The sequence below is a fragment of the Oculina patagonica genome, chromosome 4 (genome assembly GCF_052425735.1).
Source record: "Oculina patagonica isolate OP01 chromosome 4, crgOcupat, whole genome shotgun sequence".
NCBI lineage: Eukaryota > Metazoa > Cnidaria > Anthozoa > Scleractinia > Oculinidae > Oculina > Oculina patagonica.
Genome location: NC_135761.1, coordinates 27,843,337 through 27,862,497, shown reverse-complemented (window position 1 = coordinate 27,862,497; position 19,161 = coordinate 27,843,337). Strand labels below are relative to the sequence as shown.

At 38.9% G+C, this 19,161-nt stretch overlaps 1 protein-coding gene across 1 annotated transcript in view; it reads left to right on the top strand.

Moving 5' to 3' along the window:
* The window catches only part of LOC144650091 (craniofacial development protein 1-like), a 34,793-nt gene that overhangs the window by 3,635 nt on the left and 11,997 nt on the right, over positions 1-19,161 (top strand). The window contains exons 3-5 of the mRNA XM_078509753.1: positions 1,627-1,840; positions 2,937-3,004; positions 11,444-11,566. Of these exons, the coding sequence (XP_078365879.1) occupies positions 1,627-1,840; positions 2,937-3,004; positions 11,444-11,566 (405 nt within the window). The remainder of the gene's footprint in view (positions 1-1,626; positions 1,841-2,936; positions 3,005-11,443; positions 11,567-19,161) is intronic.

Here is a 19,161-nt window from a genome sequence, read left to right as displayed (position 1 = left end):
GTGTCTAATACAAATTTTATACCTCAGGGAGAGTGTTTATTAGATACAAGGCATTTATTTGAGAGTGGGCGTTTATTAGATCATTTACGGTATTTTTATTTGCTGGGATCGGTGTTTGCATTCCAATTACGTTAAACATGGCGTACTGGATGCAATCACAATAAAGCGTAAATGATGGTCGAAGTTGTCCTTTGTCCTATAAAATAGAGTGTTGTCCTACACAGGGTATGTATTTTAAGTTTCTATTGTCCTAAACAGGGTCAGGGTTTCAAACCCCCCGCGACACCCCTATACCTAAGCGTAGGTCAAGTACCCCCCCTCCCAATGTTGAATAAAATAAACCCAGACCAGTTCATGAATGGCATTAAAAAGAAGTCTATTTCACGCCAAAATAAAGAGTTGACTAAGGCCATCCCATTGTATTTCTCCATTTAGTATTGTCTGACAAGCTTTTGCAAGTATAAATAGAGCATACCTGACTGTGTGATTCAGCAGGTAATCAGTCCCCTGACGTCAATGACGGTATTTCCTTTGCATTGACACATTCTTACTGGGCTTTCAATTTTCGTTTCGTTTTCCAAAATAAACTCAAAACAAAAATTGAAATATCCAGAAAACAAGTCATTGCGATTGTAAGTACATGTAACAAGTATTTTCATAACTGGTGAAATACACGTAGAGTGCTGAACCTAGACTTGCTCCAAGTCGCTTGTTAGATTAGCAGTAGACTGCTGGATACAGAAACGGAGGGAGCGCGCTGGCATGTAAAACAAAATGGCAGAGGATTGTGGCAGAACGAGCGACTTGTCTCACCTGCAGCGCGCCAATTCTGAAATGTGGCGTCACCGGCGGATTCTTCCACTGGTGACGCCATCAAGATTATGTCAGTCATATTATTGCGCGCGAACTGAACGCGGTCTGCTCACCAACTTAGCGCACGCTGCTGGCGAGACACGGTTGCGTTTTTACCTCTTGAGCAGACTTGTTTCCTTCTCACATTGGCAGTTAAACCAGTTTTGTAACAAAGATTACAAATTTCTTCTTTTGTGCCTGTCCCTTTTAAATCTTACAGAAATGAGAGAGCCGTCAAGGGCCTTGAGTATGAGTTCCCATAAAAAAGGGAAGAAAATCGCAATTTTAACACACGCCACAGCGCTTGTCAGCTGCACGCAGCGCACGAAACTGATGTCAACAAGATAAAAGAAACCAACTCAATGCACACGAAATGATGCAATATTTTTGCGGCAAAAAAAACGTCAGCTAGAATCGATTTCCTGCAAGTTACAGAAGTCGCTCGTTCCGAGCCGTTCCTTGGCAAGTGTCATTTGTTTCCTTTACGTACGCGTTCACAGAAATGAATCCCGCGCGATTTAGATCAAGTGGTCTTTTGCGCTTGATTTCAAACGATTTTATTTAAGTAACTATAGATGCAAAGAAAAAATGAGTGACTTGGGGCAAGTCTATGCTGAACCCTGCACCAAATGGTTTCCTCTGGAAGCCATCCAGTTTACCTCTTTAGTACTGAGCCGCAATGTGAAGAACAGTGTGGTTACTACATTAAGCGTCTGACTCCAGTACCCTTCAGGTACCTATTTTTAGTAATAATGCTGTGCTCTTTTTAATTAGGCGACAAGGTGGTATTAAACTGTATGATCCAGATGACAATATTATTGAAGATGTAAAAGAAAGAAATAAAAAAGAATCAGAAGAAGAGGAGATACTAATTAAACAAAAAGAAAAAGCTGCCAAGAAAGCAAAAGAAGAAGAACTATGGGCTGCTTTCAAAAAAGACACTGGAATAATGGCACAAAAATCTTCTAAAGCAACTCCTTCACAAATAGTAAGATAAATAATTATTCTGCATATTGTGCAAATTAATTCTCCACCACTGAGCTTTGAAGCTTGGAATCCTTGATATATTGGGAACTGGTCAACAGGTAATTTGCAGAATTTCACTACAACTACCACAGGCAGACCACCCTATGTGTTCATAGTTAATTATTGTTGTTGACATGAGACGAACAAAAGAAATTTTGAAATCTATAAGGGCTACTGAAATAAAGCTCTGGAAATTAAATATCTAAACTACATTTCGCTCTAAATATCTCAATGAAGTTGAATGAAATGTTTATCGACTCAATTGTTGCATTTCTTCGCCTGCGCGGGCCGTTTTAAGCGCCTTTTTAACTGATTTAGCCGGCCGGAGGTCGGTAATAGAGAAAGAGGAGACAAGGCTTGCAAGTCGACGGCCGACAGCAGCGACCTCCTCCACTTCAAACCAGAATTAACGCCAAACTTCTGAAAATCTCACCTATCTGACGACGGCTATCGATCGGTGAGTTGTTGCTCTATCTCTTCGCCGAATTTGAACTTCATCCCTCCAACAATTTCCGAGAAAATCCACGCTGAAATCATGCATACGGCTTGCTGACTATGATCGGTGCTCAACTCAGCGACCAGAGAAATAACATCATCGGCCGGCCGTTTCAAATTCACCAATCAGGTTTTGAGCCGCGGCGGGCTGCCGCGAAATGCCAAGGGGGTGGTCCAAATAGGGTGGTCTGCCTGTGCAACTACAAGAATCCTTCACTTTTCTTTTTCCCATGCTAACAAGGAGAATTGATCTTTAAAGTCCACCATCATTTTAAATTTATATAATAAAGGGAACACAAATTGAATTCTGTAGTTGTAGTCAAATGACTGCATCTTCAAGGTTTGCTATTGTGTGTTCTAATATCCTGTGTATGAAAAGCTTATCTTGATTTATCACCCCCTCCCTCCACTGCCAGAGGAAAACTGGTAACCTTGCTTGCTTGCTAAAGCTTGCTTTCTTGGGCCCTTATCTTTAATGTTTACATATTGTACGAGCAGGTAGAGTGAATAATACTAACCCAAGCTATGGCAACATTCTCCTAATACACTTTTGTTACATTTAGCCTTCTTCTAGCTCTAGCAAAAAAGTGTCCATCACAAAAACATATGATTTTGCTGGTGAATCTGTCATGTAAGTATTTCAAGAATTATTATTTTGTCCTCTACAGACAGGCATGAACCAATTTTTCTGTGCTTGGTTGGTCAAGATACTGACGATATATTTCCAATTATTATTCAACAGATGCGCGCGCTACCCATATATGGTCAAAATGTTAATGATATCTGTCATCCGTACATAACAGATATCCTGCGATATTCGTAGGTTACGAAGATTCGTCCGAAATCTTGTAAAGCGCTGCATAATTACAGTTTTTCTATGTCCAAAATGTGTTTCGTTGACAATTTGTTGAATAATAAAACAATTATCCTGCTCAATCTTGCGGAATATCGTCTGATTTTAGCCAACTCGGCCTACGGCCTCGTCGGCTAAGTATCAGGCGATATTCCGCGCGATTTCGCAGGATAATTGTTAAATATATCGCAGAGGGACCAGAATGCGGGAAATGAACACATAGACATCCCTGATGTATATAAGTCACTTACATAATGTTCATAGTCTCGCGCAGCGTTCGCGTGTATTTGTATTAGTCGCTCGCACGCGCGTACAATGTGAAACCGTTAAAAAGCCGTTTTTTATGCCATGATAACAACCGAAGAAGACCGAAGATTCTCGGTCGAAACGTCTTGAGTACATTATGAGCGTTGTTTACGCTCAAGTAAGTCAGCGTCAGAATTTATAAAGAGTATTAATGTCAACTCCTGACTGTAATTTTGGTATTTTTCGTTTATTTCCAAATATGCTTTAGAGCAAATAAAGCAGATTAGCAAAGATTGCTTACATGCATGGACATCACTGGTCAAGAGTGACCCCAAGATCATCCCTTGTCGTGATCGAAGAACCAGCAATGTTCACTGCAGCTAGAGATGAAAAGAAGATGAAAATGCAAAATTTCAGTTTTTATATATATATATATAATCTTTTTTCTAATGAACGACTCTAATTCAGTTGACTGCCATTCAATACAAATCTGTTTCGTAGGCCACCATAAAGGTGACCCACTCTTTAGTTAAACAGCATGTGCACTAGTTTGTTACAGTCTACATCATTGTTTTGAATGCGCTGTTAGCCGTTACAATTTTAAATTTTACACTGTACAGCACACGCGCGCGCTGAGTTGTCATGTCAGAGCTTAAAAAGCATCACTTATCGCTCGCGCTAAAATTAGTGTGTGATATTCTAAATTAAACCTTAAAATTAAACTTAAAAATAAATTTTCGCCTGTGCCTACACGTGGAAATAAGCTCGTTCCGCTTATTTAGAGCTGCCATATGTGGCCAACAAATTAAAAACAATTTCTCAGTAATACACAGGTCACAACGTTTTGAAGTGTTCGTGTATGGTTTGGCCTTAGCGAGAACTTTCCAGGTAACATTAAAATCCTTGTCCTCCTCTTTGAGCTTCCATATGTATTTGCTTAGCTCAGTTTCCTTTTTTCGCTTTTCATGTCTGAAGGACATCTGATGGTTTGCGTATGGATTTTAATGTTACCTGGAAAGTTTTCGCTAAAGCCAAACCGTACACGAACACTTCAAAACGTTGTGACCTGTGTATTACTGAGAAATTGTTTCTAATTTGTTGGCCACATATGGCAGCTCTAAATAAGCGGAACGAGCTTATTTCCACGTGTAGGCACAGGCAAAAATTTATTTTAAAGTTTAATTTTAAGGTTTAATTTAGAATATCACACACTAATTTTAGCGCGAGCGATTAGTGATGCTTTTTAAGCTCTGACATGACAACTCAGCGCGCGCGTGTGCTGTTCAGTGTAAAATTTAAAATTGTAACGGCTAACAGCGCGATCAAAACAATGATGTAGACTGTAACGTACTAGTGCACATGCTGTTTAACTGAAGAGTGGGTCACCTTTATGGTGGCCTACGAAACAGATTTGTATTGAATGGCAGTCAACTGAATTCGAGTCGTTCATTAGAAAAAAGATTATCACGCTCCTTCACCCGAAGTTGAGCATTCGACGGTGACCATTGAAGAGAATTATATATATATATATATACTATAATTAAAAGATTGAGACTGCACGGACAGTTACTTAAAGTTTCACGCACGAGGCGATCATCAGACTGTGCCGTTAATAGCAGTTGAAAGAAAATTTAAACTACATTCATGCAGGGCGGTTTGAGCGATCCTGCTTTTGATTGGCTGCATAAAACTTGTTTTCGTGCCTGCACTTGGTGATTAATTCAGATCTCTTATTGAGGAGAGTAGATCTGTCAGCGGATAGAATGCAGAGCTTCTCTGTCAGACACAAATTGCAGCGAGACGGGTTTCCCCTGTAAGAGCTTGCTCGCGTGACAATTGACCACTTGATTGAGAAATCGGTGTTTTTGTCTCTTTGGTCCCAGATGTACTTTGATAGGACAGTGTCGTGGGAATGTTTACGATGCTTGAAAGAGACCTTGTGGTTGTTATATCTAGTTTTGAAGCTGTGCTCCGTCATGCCAATATAGACCTTCGATTCGCCGGATGTGGTGGTGACAGTTGCTTTGTAGATGACGTTGTTGACAAGGCATGCACCGTCAAGAGGGCAAAGGTCCTTGTTTCTGCAGTTGCATGATTTAGACTCGACGTGTGTGTCGTTGTTTGTTAGGATCTTGGCGTTGTGGCTCTTGATGATGCTTGCCATGTTGCCCGTGCAACTATAGCTGACCTTCACATTATTCCTGTTGAATATCTTGTGCAATACGTGTGACTTGGGGAAGTGCTTGTCGATGAGGCGGAGGAACGAACTCGCAATGTTCGTCTGGACATTCTCGCTGTATGGCGGGTTGAACCAAATGATATTTCTTGGTCTGTTCCTGCGTCTGTGGTTTGTTTGGTCGTTGTTCCTCGCATATTGAAGGCACTCACAATAGCCGCTGGTCTTGAGGGCATCATTGTAGATCCGAGAGGCCTTATTAAATTCATCGGCATCACAAGATAAGCTTGAAATTCTGGTGCTTATAGCTGCAGGTAGGTGCTTGATTATAGAAGGTGGGTGGTTGGACTTTGTGTTTATGTAAAGCGGATAGTTGTCTGGCTTTCTATACGGGCAAAACTTTCCGGTAGAGAGATTTAGGGTCACGTCGAGGTAGTTGACAATTTTCAAATTTGATTGGGCTGTTATTTGAAGGCCTAGCTCTCCAATAATCTTAGAAAAGTCCTTCCTCATCTTGTCAAGAGATCTTGCGCTCATATTCTTAAATACGGCCAGGCCATCATCCCTATACAGGCCGATGTTTCCATTGGGATAGGCGGATGTAAGCTTGTGTAGGATATATAGACCCACCAGCTCACACACTTCAGCGCCATCGTAGCTGCCCATTGCTACATCGAACATAGGCGAATTACCTCTCTTGACCCATGGTTCGTTGTTGCTGAACAGAAGGGTTTTCCTTGAGTGCATGATAATCTCAATATCTTCATCAGAAATGGTAGTAAATTGCCTCGCGTACAAGCAGGTACTAGACAAAGTTAATAACAGCATCAGATCCCAAACCAACGCCAACCAATGGAGAAATACACGCTCCGTTATCGATTGGTTCTCTGGTATAGAAGACAAGAGTCAGCACACCTTCCTGATTTTTGATATAGTGGATTTCTATCCGTCCATTTCTGAAGCCCTTCTAAAGTTGTCGCTCGACTACGCGAGGCAATTTACTACCATTTCTGATGAAGATATTGAGATTATCATGCACTCGAGGAAAACCCTTCTGTTCAGCAACAACGAACCATGGGACAAGAGAGGTAATTCGCCTATGTTCGATGTAGCAATGGGCAGCTACGATGGCGCTGAAGTGTGTGAGCTGGTGGGTCTATATATCCTACACAAGCTTACATCCGCCTATCCCAATGGAAACATCGGCCTGTATAGGGATGATGGCCTGGCCGTATTTAAGAATATGAGCGCAAGATCTCTTGACAAGATGAGGAAGGACTTTTCTAAGATTATTGGAGAGCTAGGCCTTCAAATAACAGCCCAATCAAATTTGAAAATTGTCAACTACCTCGACGTGACCCTAAATCTCTCTACCGGAAAGTTTTGCCCGTATAGAAAGCCAGACAACTATCCGCTTTACATAAACACAAAGTCCAACCACCCACCTTCTATAATCAAGCACCTACCTGCAGCTATAAGCACCAGAATTTCAAGCTTATCTTGTGATGCCGATGAATTTAATAAGGCCTCTCGGATCTACAATGATGCCCTCAAGACCAGCGGCTATCGTGAGTGCCTTCAATATGCGAGGAACAACGACCAAACAAACCACAGACGCAGGAACAGACCAAGAAATATCATTTGGTTCAACCCGCCATACAGCGAGAATGTCCAGACGAACATTGCGAGTTCGTTCCTCCGCCTCATCGACAAGCACTTCCCCAAGTCACACGTATTGCACAAGATATTCAACAGGAATAATGTGAAGGTCAGCTATAGTTGCACGGGCAACATGGCAAGCATCATCAAGAGCCACAACGCCAAGATCCTAACAAACAACGACACACACGTCAAGTCTAAATCATGCAACTGCAGAAACAAGGACCTTTGCCCTCTTGACGGTGCATGCCTTGTCAACAACGTCATCTACAAAGCAACTGTCACCACCACATCCGGCGAATCGAAGGTCTATATTGGCATGACGGAGCACAGCTTCAAAACTAGATATAACAACCACAAGGTCTCTTTCAAGCATCGTAAACATTCCCACGACACTGTCCTATCAAAGTACATCTGGGACCAAAGAGACAAAAACACCGATTTCTCAATCAAGTGGTCAATTGTCACGCGAGCAAGCTCTTACAGGGGAAACCCGTCTCGCTGCAATTTGTGTCTGACAGAGAAGCTCTGCATTCTATCCGCTGACAGATCTACTCTCCTCAATAAGAGAACTGAATTAATCACCAAGTGCAGGCACGAAAACAAGTTTTATGCAGCCAATCAAAAGCAGGATCGCTCAAACCGCCCTCCATGAATGTAGTTTAAATTTTCTTTCAACTGCTATTAACGGCACAGTCTGATGATCGCCTCGTGCGTGAAACTTTAAGTAACTGTCCGTGCAGTCTCAATCTTTTAATTATAGTATCCCGCTCTGCATGTATTTGCATCAAGCACTTGTACGATTGTGTGAAACCATTTACATTTTTCTTTGTTTATATATATATATATATATATATATAAATTTCTTGTGATGGGTCCCGCAAACAATGCTGTCCACAATGCTGTGGACTCATGGTGAGATCAAGTTAAATGAATTCTTTCAACAATGCAACTCATTTGATCCACACATAAAATTCGAACAGTCTTTCTCACTCACCAACATACCCTTCCTTGACGTACAAGTCATCATTAAAGACGGCAAAATTGAAACTGACCTTTACACTAAACCAACAGATACTCATCAATATTTAAACTGGACAAGCTGCCATCCGCGCCACACTAAAACCGCCATTCCTTACAGCCTAGCCCTCCGACTGAGACGCATCTGCTCAACCAACAACTATTTTGAGAACAGAATCAAAGAACTTCACGCAATACTCTTAGAGCGAGGTTACAAAAATAGATTAGTCAAAGAATCCATCACAAGAGCTCGAAGCAAAACCCGAGAGGAGGCGCTGCATACAGACAACAACAACTTAAACAGCAACAGAGTGCCGTTGGTAGTCACCTACAACCCGGCTCTACCCAATTTACATAAAATATTAAGCCAAGCCCACCAGCTCCTACATGTGTCTCCAAGATGCAGAGATGTTTTCCGCGACCCTCCCTTAGTTGCCTACAGAAAAGGACGCAACTTATCGCAGATCCTAACAAGCCGGCGATTGCGACCAACCAGCCCTAATGAGCCACTCCCTCTGCCTGCACCATCCACCAACTCTAACACACCTACAGCCACTCAATGTAGCATCTGTAGCCGTTCATTCTGCAACAACAAAGGCCTTAAAATACATATCTCTCGTGTACACAAGCAAAACCACACCACCCGAGACACCAAACCAGGATTTTGGCCCTGCGGTAGTGATCCACGATGTGCTTGCTGTAAATCGTATGGTTTATTTGCCACAAAAGTCACTAGCAACACTACCCGCGAATCTATCAATCTTAAGCAATATAGCAACTGTCACACTCATAACGTAATTTACCTTATAACATGTGCTAAATGTAAAGATCAGTATGTTGGCGAGACTGGTAACAGCGTAAACACAAGGGCTAATCAACACCGCTCCGATATAACCGTTGGCAACAAAAACATTCCTACAGTGAGACATTTTAAAGTCTGTGGCCGTGAAAACATGAAGCTGACGGTTATTGAAAAAGTACGGGCAAAAGACCAGTTTACCAGGAGAACAAGAGAAGAATACTGGATAAACAAATTGAAGCCGGCAATTAACAGTTTAATCTAACCTTTCAATTATATTTCCTCACTGTTGTTGTTGTTTTTATTTATTTATTTATTTTTTATTATATATTTGATAGTTCCTTTTATTTTTTTATTTTTTTTATTTATTTTTTTTTATTATTATTTTTTTTTTTTTATTTTTTTTATTTTTTTTATTTTTTTTTTTTATAATTATTATTATTTTATATATATATATTTTTTTATTTTATTTTATTATTCTAAAAAATTTTTTCGACTTTTTGTATTTCTTTTTTCTATGTATTATGTATACATGTACTTGTCCCATCATATTTTATCATTTTTTAGTTAGTTCAGCATTGTATTTCATTAGCCACGTGCACATTACCGCGTGAACTGCTGTAACCAATCACAATTGTTATCCCATTTTTTAAAATACTTCTGTTGACACTAACCGTTATACAGTTTAAACGCTCCTGAAGAAGGCCGAGACGGCCGAAACGTAGAGCATTAAAAGCTAACAAGTCTTGACTGGAGTTGGTTACTTGACCGTTACAAATATTTATATATAAAAAAACGGCTTTTGTAAAAAAGCTGCTTTTTTACATAAAAAAGCAGCTTTTTTACAAAAATAAAATTGTAAAAAAGCTGCTTTTTTACAAGAATATATATTTGTAAAAAAGGCTGCTTTTCTATGTAAAAAAGCAGCTTTATTACAATTATATAATTGTAAAAAAGCAGCTTTTTTACAAGAATATATATTTGTAAAGGCTGCTTTTTTATGTAAAAAAGCAGCTTTTTTACAAATATATCATTGTAAAAATGCTGCTTTTTTACATGAATATATATTTGTAAAAAGCTGCTTTCTTACGTAAAAAAGCAGCTTTTTTACAGTTATATAGTTGTAAAAAAGCTGCTTTTTACAGAAAAACAGCAAGATGCTGCATAGAGTACCTCTAGAGAATTTGAGTGGAGAATTAGGGTATGCAAAAACCCATGTACCAAAGCACAACTGTCTTAAAGCCTTAAGTCGACTGAGTCACAACATTAATATTATGCGCAACATGTAGCATTTCTAGATCTGTTCAGTTGCCTTGTTGCTTGTGTGCGTGATAATGAAGCGATCTTGCGTGCCCGGTACATATCATCTAGCCTGTTTCATTTCGATGGACAAGATATTGATTTCTGTTCGCAAAAATAACGAGGGACTGAAACAGGCTTATCTGTTTCGACGTGTGAATGTTTACGCAAGGGTCAGGCAAGGGTCACGAAAATTAAATCATTTGGTGATTAAAGGATATTCACTTCTTAAAATTACCTCTATTTAAAATACATTCATACGAAACTCGTGCTTCGGTGATGCGAAAATTAAGAACGGAAGCGGTTTATTATTTGAGGCCAGCTGCTTCATCAAAACTAAACAGTCATCGTTCCGATCCAGCGGCCTTCGGTCGGCGAGTCGAAATTTTAATTTGTTTACAACAAGAAACGTCTGCTTTTAGGCTAAGAGCTAGAGTATAATACGAAGAACTTGCTCCAGTGTTTATCTATTTAAATTTATTTGAAACAAACAAAAAAAAACGCAGTTTTAATTAGTCTTTGCTGAGCTGCATGTATGGCAGACAGACCTTTTTCTTACAAACCTAAATTTGAAAGGAAACCGGCCATATACATTTTCACACATTAAAATACAGAATGACACTGCCAAATAGTTCTAGTAAGAGCCTTTAAAGTGTACAGAAAAATTCAGAACACTTGCTTTAATTGAAAGAAAGCTACAGCCTTCGAATCATTTTTTTACAAATATATAAGTGTAAAAATGCAGCTTTTTTATAAAATATATTATTGTAAAAAAACAGCTTTTTTACAATACCGTTTTTTTACGCCACATATATATATATATATATATATATATATGTGGCGTAAAAAAACGGTATTATAAATATATTCACAGCCCCCAGGGAGCTATGGGCTACGTGTGTGCAGATAACTCATAACCCTGACCATCATTTATTCTTCAATGTTGACTTTGGATAACTGTCGTTCAACCAAATGCCTGTAGGGAATGTTATTGACTGTTTTTTGCGTTCTTTTTCAGAGTAACAAAGACTGTAGATGAAGATTCCACTGAAGCCAAGAAAATGAAGAAAGAAGAAACAAAGAAAACTGAAGCTAATCCTACTGGGAAGCAGCACTTGGGCTCGGTGCAGCCTGCTACAGGGTAAATGTACAGGCCAACAAGATTCGTGTTGAACAATAGAAACAGTTCTGTCGTTTTTTGTTTCGTGTCGTATGACATTGTCATGACGACACGAGATAATTCTACAGGGGGAAAGGTGCATTCCATGCGTGTTTGCTTTCTGAGGCCGCCGAATTTTCCCGCCATGTCAATATTTTTCCCGCCATGTCAACATTTGCTTTGTGAGGCCGCGGAATTTTCCCGCCATGTCAACATTTCCTTATTGATCTGAGGCCGCCGGAATTTTATATCAAAGAACTATATAATGTTTCTTTACAAAGGTCGCAACTAACACGCTGGTTTATCAAACAGTAGGTTAGGAGTATTTATTGTAAAGGGCTTATTATGTAAAAATACAGGCACGCTAAAAGGGGATGATGTTTTTTTTCTGAAATTGCAGCAAACGAGCAAATTCTTAGCGGTCCAACAGGCAATTAAAATGGAAATAAGGCCCCTTTTAGCTGGCAACAGTGCCTATCCGCTAACGAACTGGCTAGTGAAACTCTACCCGGACAGAGGACGCCTGACTCAGGAGCAGAGAAAGTTTAAAACCTAAAGTTTGGTGCGCTACGATTTGAAGTGGAACGAGCATTTGGCATGTTGAACGTTTGTTGGAGAATTGCGTTGAAAAAGGTTGAACAAGAAACGAGCATCCTAAAAAAAGACTTTGATTGCTACGTGACTTTTGCAAAACATTTGTATTGAAAGGGGTGACCTTTGTGGCATGAATAACAACAATTTAATAACAGTAGATAAACGATTAGATAAAGACAATTATTTTGATGGCAAATCTTCAAAAATGTCAACTGTGGCGTTTGTTTGTTCAATTTGCCGGCTCTGGGCGTCACGGAATATTTCAGCCAATCGTCCAAATCTTGCGTTGTGTTGTTCCATACTTTTTTCCCCCACATTTCAATAAAAGAACTCTGCCAGTCTGGAGTCGTACTTTTTTGCCTTTCTTTTCTCAGGCGGTTTTGATTCATCGAGAGAAACAATTACACTTTCGATTTGCAAAGCCTCGTTTACACTCGGCTCTGAGGTAAAGGTAGAACTCAATGTATGACCGAAAGAGGGAAATTATGAGTTTTCTTAGGATTGAAGAGCAGAAATATTTGTATTTTTTTGACCCGAAGATTGACCTAAGTCAAGTGGCACTACATGTAGGTTCATATATCCTGCTGTGAATTCCACGCTACAATTTAACACAACTTTTATAGACGACAACAAGAGCCTTTTCAGTAGATGAATGAAGCTCTTAAGAGGAATACACGTACATGTGACCCATTTTTTTTTCTTTAAATTAGCTGTACGCTTTTCAATTTTGGATATATTTGAGCTGCAGCCAGCAGTTATCAAAAAAATACAGACAAGTTTTACGTTCTTTAAATAACATTCTAACCTTTGCGACAAGATTGTACTGAAAATCAATGAAAATTAATTGTAACTCAAGCAGAAAACGCGTAGAAGAAGAATGAAATACACCAGGTTATTACAAACGCATAATACAAAATTACTAACCGAAAGAGAGAAATTATATTGTTGAGTTTTAGAACGGATCTGAAAAGCAGAAGTGTCCGATCAACAAGTCAGTAGATGGACCTACCTGTAGGATTTCCGTTGTCGTCGTTATGCATATAACGCTGCTGTATACTGCAACTTAAATTGAGCAAGAAAAGCAGTTTTTAACTTTTCTTAATGGATGAATGAAGCTCTAAAATCTCTTTGGAGTGTCTTGTCTTGTGGTCGCTTGTAACGTTTTAATTAGTGCAATTGTAAGATGTATCAGAATAACAGCTTTACTTTGCCAATTTAAAGAATAGCGTGCTTTCATTTGATATCTATTATTTTATCTTGTGAGTTTTGGAAAGTAGTTGAAAATCATTTCTGTTTACCAAGCGTAGGAAAATGGTGCAGGTTTCAACAGGATATTTACTGTTCAAGCTGTATTTATGGAGATTACCGTCGTGGAATATAGCAGATATAGCTTTCATATCTACGTAACTAGTATACCTAATCATGGTAAAAATGTTGCCGAAAGAGAGGACAATGTAAATATCAGTTGTTCGATCTGTCAGCATTGTTCTTATCCTTGTGTAGACAACCGTTTTTAAATTTAGCCGTGGGAATAGATTGTATCGGGGTTAAAGAGGGATTGTAATCTAAGCAATTAGTTGGCGGTTCGGGATTGAATGTCAAAGTTAATCTTGCACACATAGCACATGTCGTTTGAACAAAAGGTTTGAATCGTTTGAATTGTTAGTCGATTGAATACCCAACCATTTTAAAGTTATGACCAGTTATCAAACAGCGTAGCTCTGTGTAGAAGTTAAAGTCTCCCTTTAAAAGTGAGATTTGATGACGATTTTGTGCGAGTTAAACACTACTACTGCGCGGAATCACGTGTCAAGCAAGATCGAATGTTTCCTAATTAGCAGAACCTAGCAGAATATTTCATTCAGTAGATTTCATCCAATAAGCAGGCCAGAGTCTAAGCACGGGCCGGCAGAAAATAGCGAAGAAAATGACTGTAATTTACACGTTCTTCAGCCGCTGCATTGTAGCTTTGGCGTTACAAAAACATTAAGACCAGCTCAAGAGTGACCAAAATCAAATTTCTCCTCACAATATCAACACTAAATCAGGAGAAGAGGTTATATAAGAATTAACAAAATCATCACCACTCGCAAGTCATTATCACACAACAGGCTTAGCGGTCACTAATAAACACCCAAAGCGATACTTCATATAGCAACCCTCCAAGTTTATTTTTTTGCTTAGTAGCCATTTGGCCACCGACTGCTCAAGTTTGGTCGCCAGTGAAAAATTTTAGTCGCTAAATTAAGCCACGCTTTCAATCCTTCTCCTTTATTTTAGTCGCCAGGCTGGCGACTTCAGTTCCAATTTGGTCGCCAGCTCCAAAATTTTAGTCGCCATGGCAACTAAAATGGTCTTAACTTGGAGGGTTGTATAGCGTGACGAAAAGCACATGGAAGTTATAGTATAAGTATACAGTAGAATGAATGCTTAGTGAACCAAAGTGCAATACAGCGTTTTTCCACAGCTAAGTATCTTTCTGTCATCTTTTTCTGCTGTTATTTACGGTGTACGATGAGTATCATGCGTTAAAATCTTGAAAAAATACATAAAATCTTGAAAAGTTACATGAAATCTTGAAAAAATACATAAAATCTTGAAAAGTGACATAAAATCTTGAAAAACACGAAAAAATCTTGAAAACAAAGTGAAAAATCTTGAAAAAGGCGAAAAAATCTTGAAAACGCGAAAAAAATCTTGAAAACGCGAAAAAATCTTGAAAACGCGAAAAAAATCTTGAAAAACACGAAAAATCTTGAAAAACACGAAAAACCTTGAAAAACGCGAAAAAATCTTGAAAACGCTAAAAAAATCTTGAAAAACGCGAGAAAACTTGAAAACGCCAAACAATCTTGAAAATCACGCGAAAATCTTGATATAAATGCTGGAAGCTTGAAAATTATCATGAAAAGGTCAAATGAGATCTTGATCTCACGTGACACGACGTGCTTGTTGAATACATGTCTGTTAGGCCAAACACGACTCCCGTTGGCCGCTAAAAGTTCTAGATCTCTAGAGCTGTTTCAGTAAAAATATTAATGCCATTATGTTTGCTTGTTCTGTGGCATGTTTAGTTAAAAGTCGTTTATCAGTCCTTTAAAAGAATATTGTTGTCTCACTGTCTGGAACGTGTATCGGATCAGTGGACCTCTCGAACATAGCCTGCAGAACAGGCGGTTTATTTTGCGGGTCGAGGCGCGAAGTGCTTGGTTTTTATTTAGCGGGTCACGCGAGGGCGAGCGCGAAGCGCGAATGAAAAATATAAAAACCGCCTGTTCTGCAGGCTATCTCGAACAATGATTTTGTTTATCATAAGCGTGCGGTCAGCCCGCAGGATTGTTTCTTTTCAACGGATGTGAAGATCTAAGATCCGAGTCCTTTCAAGGGTAATGCAGTCTCAAAGCATTGTGAGTTATTTCAGTTTTTCAAGCTCCCCTTAGCTTGGGTGTTGAGATTTGTACAAAAACGGCAAATCGAATGATTTCAAATAATTCGACGAGACTTTAGGAACAACTGATGAGTTCCACTGAAGAACCGAAACTCGAGTCTTGCTTAAGAATAAAAAAATTGCCAGAAGAGATCATCGTTACCGCATCCTGGAGACTTCAAATGCAGTAATCAAACTGTAATAAAATTTATTTGTTGGATGCAAGTAACAAGACTAAACGAATAAAAAAAATGGAGGCAGTTAGTTGAGTTCCAAAACGCAAATCTTAACCAATACTTTTACCGAAACAGCTGAAAGGGAGTAGTGTTTGGCCTAACAGACATGTATTCAATATGCAAGCACGTCGTGTCACGTGAGATCAATATCTCATTTGACCTTTATTAATCTTCAAGCTTTTTCGCGTTTTCAAGATTTTTTCGTGTTTTTCAAGATTTTTCACTTTTTTCAAGATTTCTCTCGTTTTTCAAGATTTTTGTTTTTCAAGATTTCATGTCACTTTTCAAGATTTTATGGTTTTTTTTTTCAAGATTTCATGTAACTTTTCAAGATGTTATGTATTTTTTCAAGATTTCAGGTAACTTTTCAAGATTTTAACGCATGATACTCATCATACACCGTAGTTATTGGAGTCCTATAATATAACTGTTCAACGGCCAGATGCTGAAGTGTACTTTGAATTTAGTTTTTTATGTTACATGCACGCTTTTCAATTTTCGATATCTTTGCAAGCAAATATCAATAGACCTGAAAAGTGACACAAGACACTAAGCCCAGAGGGCTTTTGATTTGTGTGTGTGTTATACTCATTCATTAATTTTACGTCTCAAACATTGTTTCAAAAAAACCTAAATCAAAGCTACCCAACATTATTTATCTTGGGTAATAAAAAGAAATGATAATAATTTGGTTTGTATCTGATCTTAAAATGGTGGTAAAAAACGTATAAACTGCATTTTCGGTAACTCTCTGTTACCTTCATCAGAGTTAAAATTGGTTCAGTTTTTGCATAAGAAGTTTTTTATACACCGCCGGTCTCTGGGGATGTTCCCAATGTTAAATAAACTTGTGGGAAATGCACATGCGCATTCACAAAGTTAATGTCCTGGATAGAGTGTAGCGGTTCTAGGAATAGGCGTTGTTGCCTATTGTTGACATTTCTTTCTAAAATTTCTACATAATCCGGATGAATGTCATGGTCTGTTGTTTCCACGTGAAATCTTATTGCGCTTTCGTTATTAGATCTTGTGCCAGGCTTGTGCTCTGCGCCGCACGAATTCCACGATCTTTTGCTCTCTCCCACATAGGCGAAATCACATGTTTTGCATTTGACTTTGTACACAATTCCCTTGATCTGATTTGTGGCGGGGCGGTCTTTTGGTTTCTTAAAGATACTGCCCAATGTTTTAACAGGCTTGAAAGTGGTTCTTATGTTTTCTCTGCTAAGCACCATCGAACTCTCTCGGAAACACCCTTTATGTAAGGGATTGAAGCGTAACCCCTTGGACTCTCTTGACTTTTTGAGTCTAATGCTTGCGTGCCCTTTGCGCATGCGCATTAGACTCTTTGTTATATGAAAAAAGCTGTTAGCAATCCCAAGGGAATGGTTCGGGATCGATAATCGTTCGCTGTAATGTAGAAAACAATGATCAGCTGCAAGAACGGACTCCGTACGGACACGCACGATTAGTTTCAATTAAAAACAGCCAATCAGCGACACGTGTTCCCACGCATAATTAAAAGTTCTTTCTCAAGTCACGATTATTCAACACTTGAACAGGACGAAATAATTTTCCAGTTAAGACATTTGTAAGCTTTTTGTAAAAATAAATCTTCGTTTTCAGTTCAGTTAAGCACTTGTGTTTTTGTCTTGCTTAAAAAGCAAGACGTCTTTGAGAAAAAAATTTTTCGACGGCGACTCGCGTTTCTTTACACAATGCGACCAAATATTTATTTTGTTTTAAAAAATAGAAAACTTTACCTCGGTTTTTGTATTTAAGTCATTCGAATTTTGACCAATTTTTTCTTTACAGTGCAAACAAAAACCTTCAAAAATAAAAGATGTACATGGATAAATGTAAATCAAGTTACGCGACTAAATCAAAATGCGTTTGTTTGGCCGCTTTGCAGTATTACACTGTCCCGGCCTTTGCCATACACTGAAATCGAATTTCATGCTTTTACGACTCTCAGAGATCTTAAGTTCTTCTTACAGCTAGAAAAATCATAAAATGGTTACATTGATATGGAAGTGATGATTCGCGAAATTTGTACATCATGATAAACAGTCTTCGCTCCTGTGTATGGTAGCTCGATAATAATTGCCTAGTTTCCAGCGTTCAAAAGGTCATCATTATATTGACGTGAGCATTTACACCCGTTTTTAGGAAAATCTGTCACTAAGTGCTTACAGTACAATGGAGTAACAGTCACTATTTCAAGTGCTTTTATTGCAAAATCTGTTTCAAGAGTCATCATCAAAATGGTGAAAAATCTGAAAGAAAACGATGTGAAGTTCTTCAACCCTTGTTGTAATGAACATGCTTTTTGTAAATCGTCACGCAATCTTGTCCAAATGTTTAATCGTTTCTGCTTTTACGGACAATACGGAAGAAGTAACATCAACTCCTGTTCATACTTTAAATTTTGTGAAGCATATAACATTTATGACTGTTTCGTTTTCATCCATAATCATCCACAATGCCCCTAGCTTGCTATAAGCATTTTAAATTAAACTCCCGAACACAAACCTCTAACCAATTTTAACCGGCTTACGAAAACCGCGCAATCTGTATCACTATGCCATACGGCATTAGACTCATGTCACCCTTGGTGACCTATTTTTTGGTTTTCTGGCTGTATGGTTTCTTGAGCCGAAACAAGGCAACGATCAATGAAACTTTGGGGGTATCCGTTGACTTTAAGGTCACCGATTACTTGTTGTTTTTCGCTGTTTCCGCTCAGAGGTCGAGGGAAGATATTTGGCACGGTCCATTAGTGTCTTTACTACAGCTCGTTTGCTTTGCGTGGGACTATGCAACTCGAAGGCGAAATAATTATTTGTTTGTGTGCGTGGGTTTCCTGTACACGCCCACTTCCACGTGACCACTCGCAGATACTGTGTTACTTGTATCAAGGAAAGCTATGGTTTGGCCTTCGGCGCCTGTAGTTGGCTTTTCTATTGTGAATTGGATATGAGGGTTAATGGAATTCAGATGGCTGTGAAAAACTCTGATGCGTTCACTCTTTAGGCACGCATTAGAGTTGTCAACGTAGTGGCGCCACCAGCGCGGTTTTACTGGAAGTGAAGAGAGATACAACATCGAAGAACACAATTTGTCCTTCGATGTTGTATCTCTCTTCACTTCAATCCCAGTAGATTTTGCGATAAATATTGTTCAATGCAAACTTGGTGAGACAACTGAACGGAAAGCCCTTACAAGCTTGACACAAGCTCAAGTTCTCGATCTACTCTCCTTCGTACTTAACAACAGCTATTTCTCATCTGAAGGAACTCAGTACCACCAAGTATTTGGCT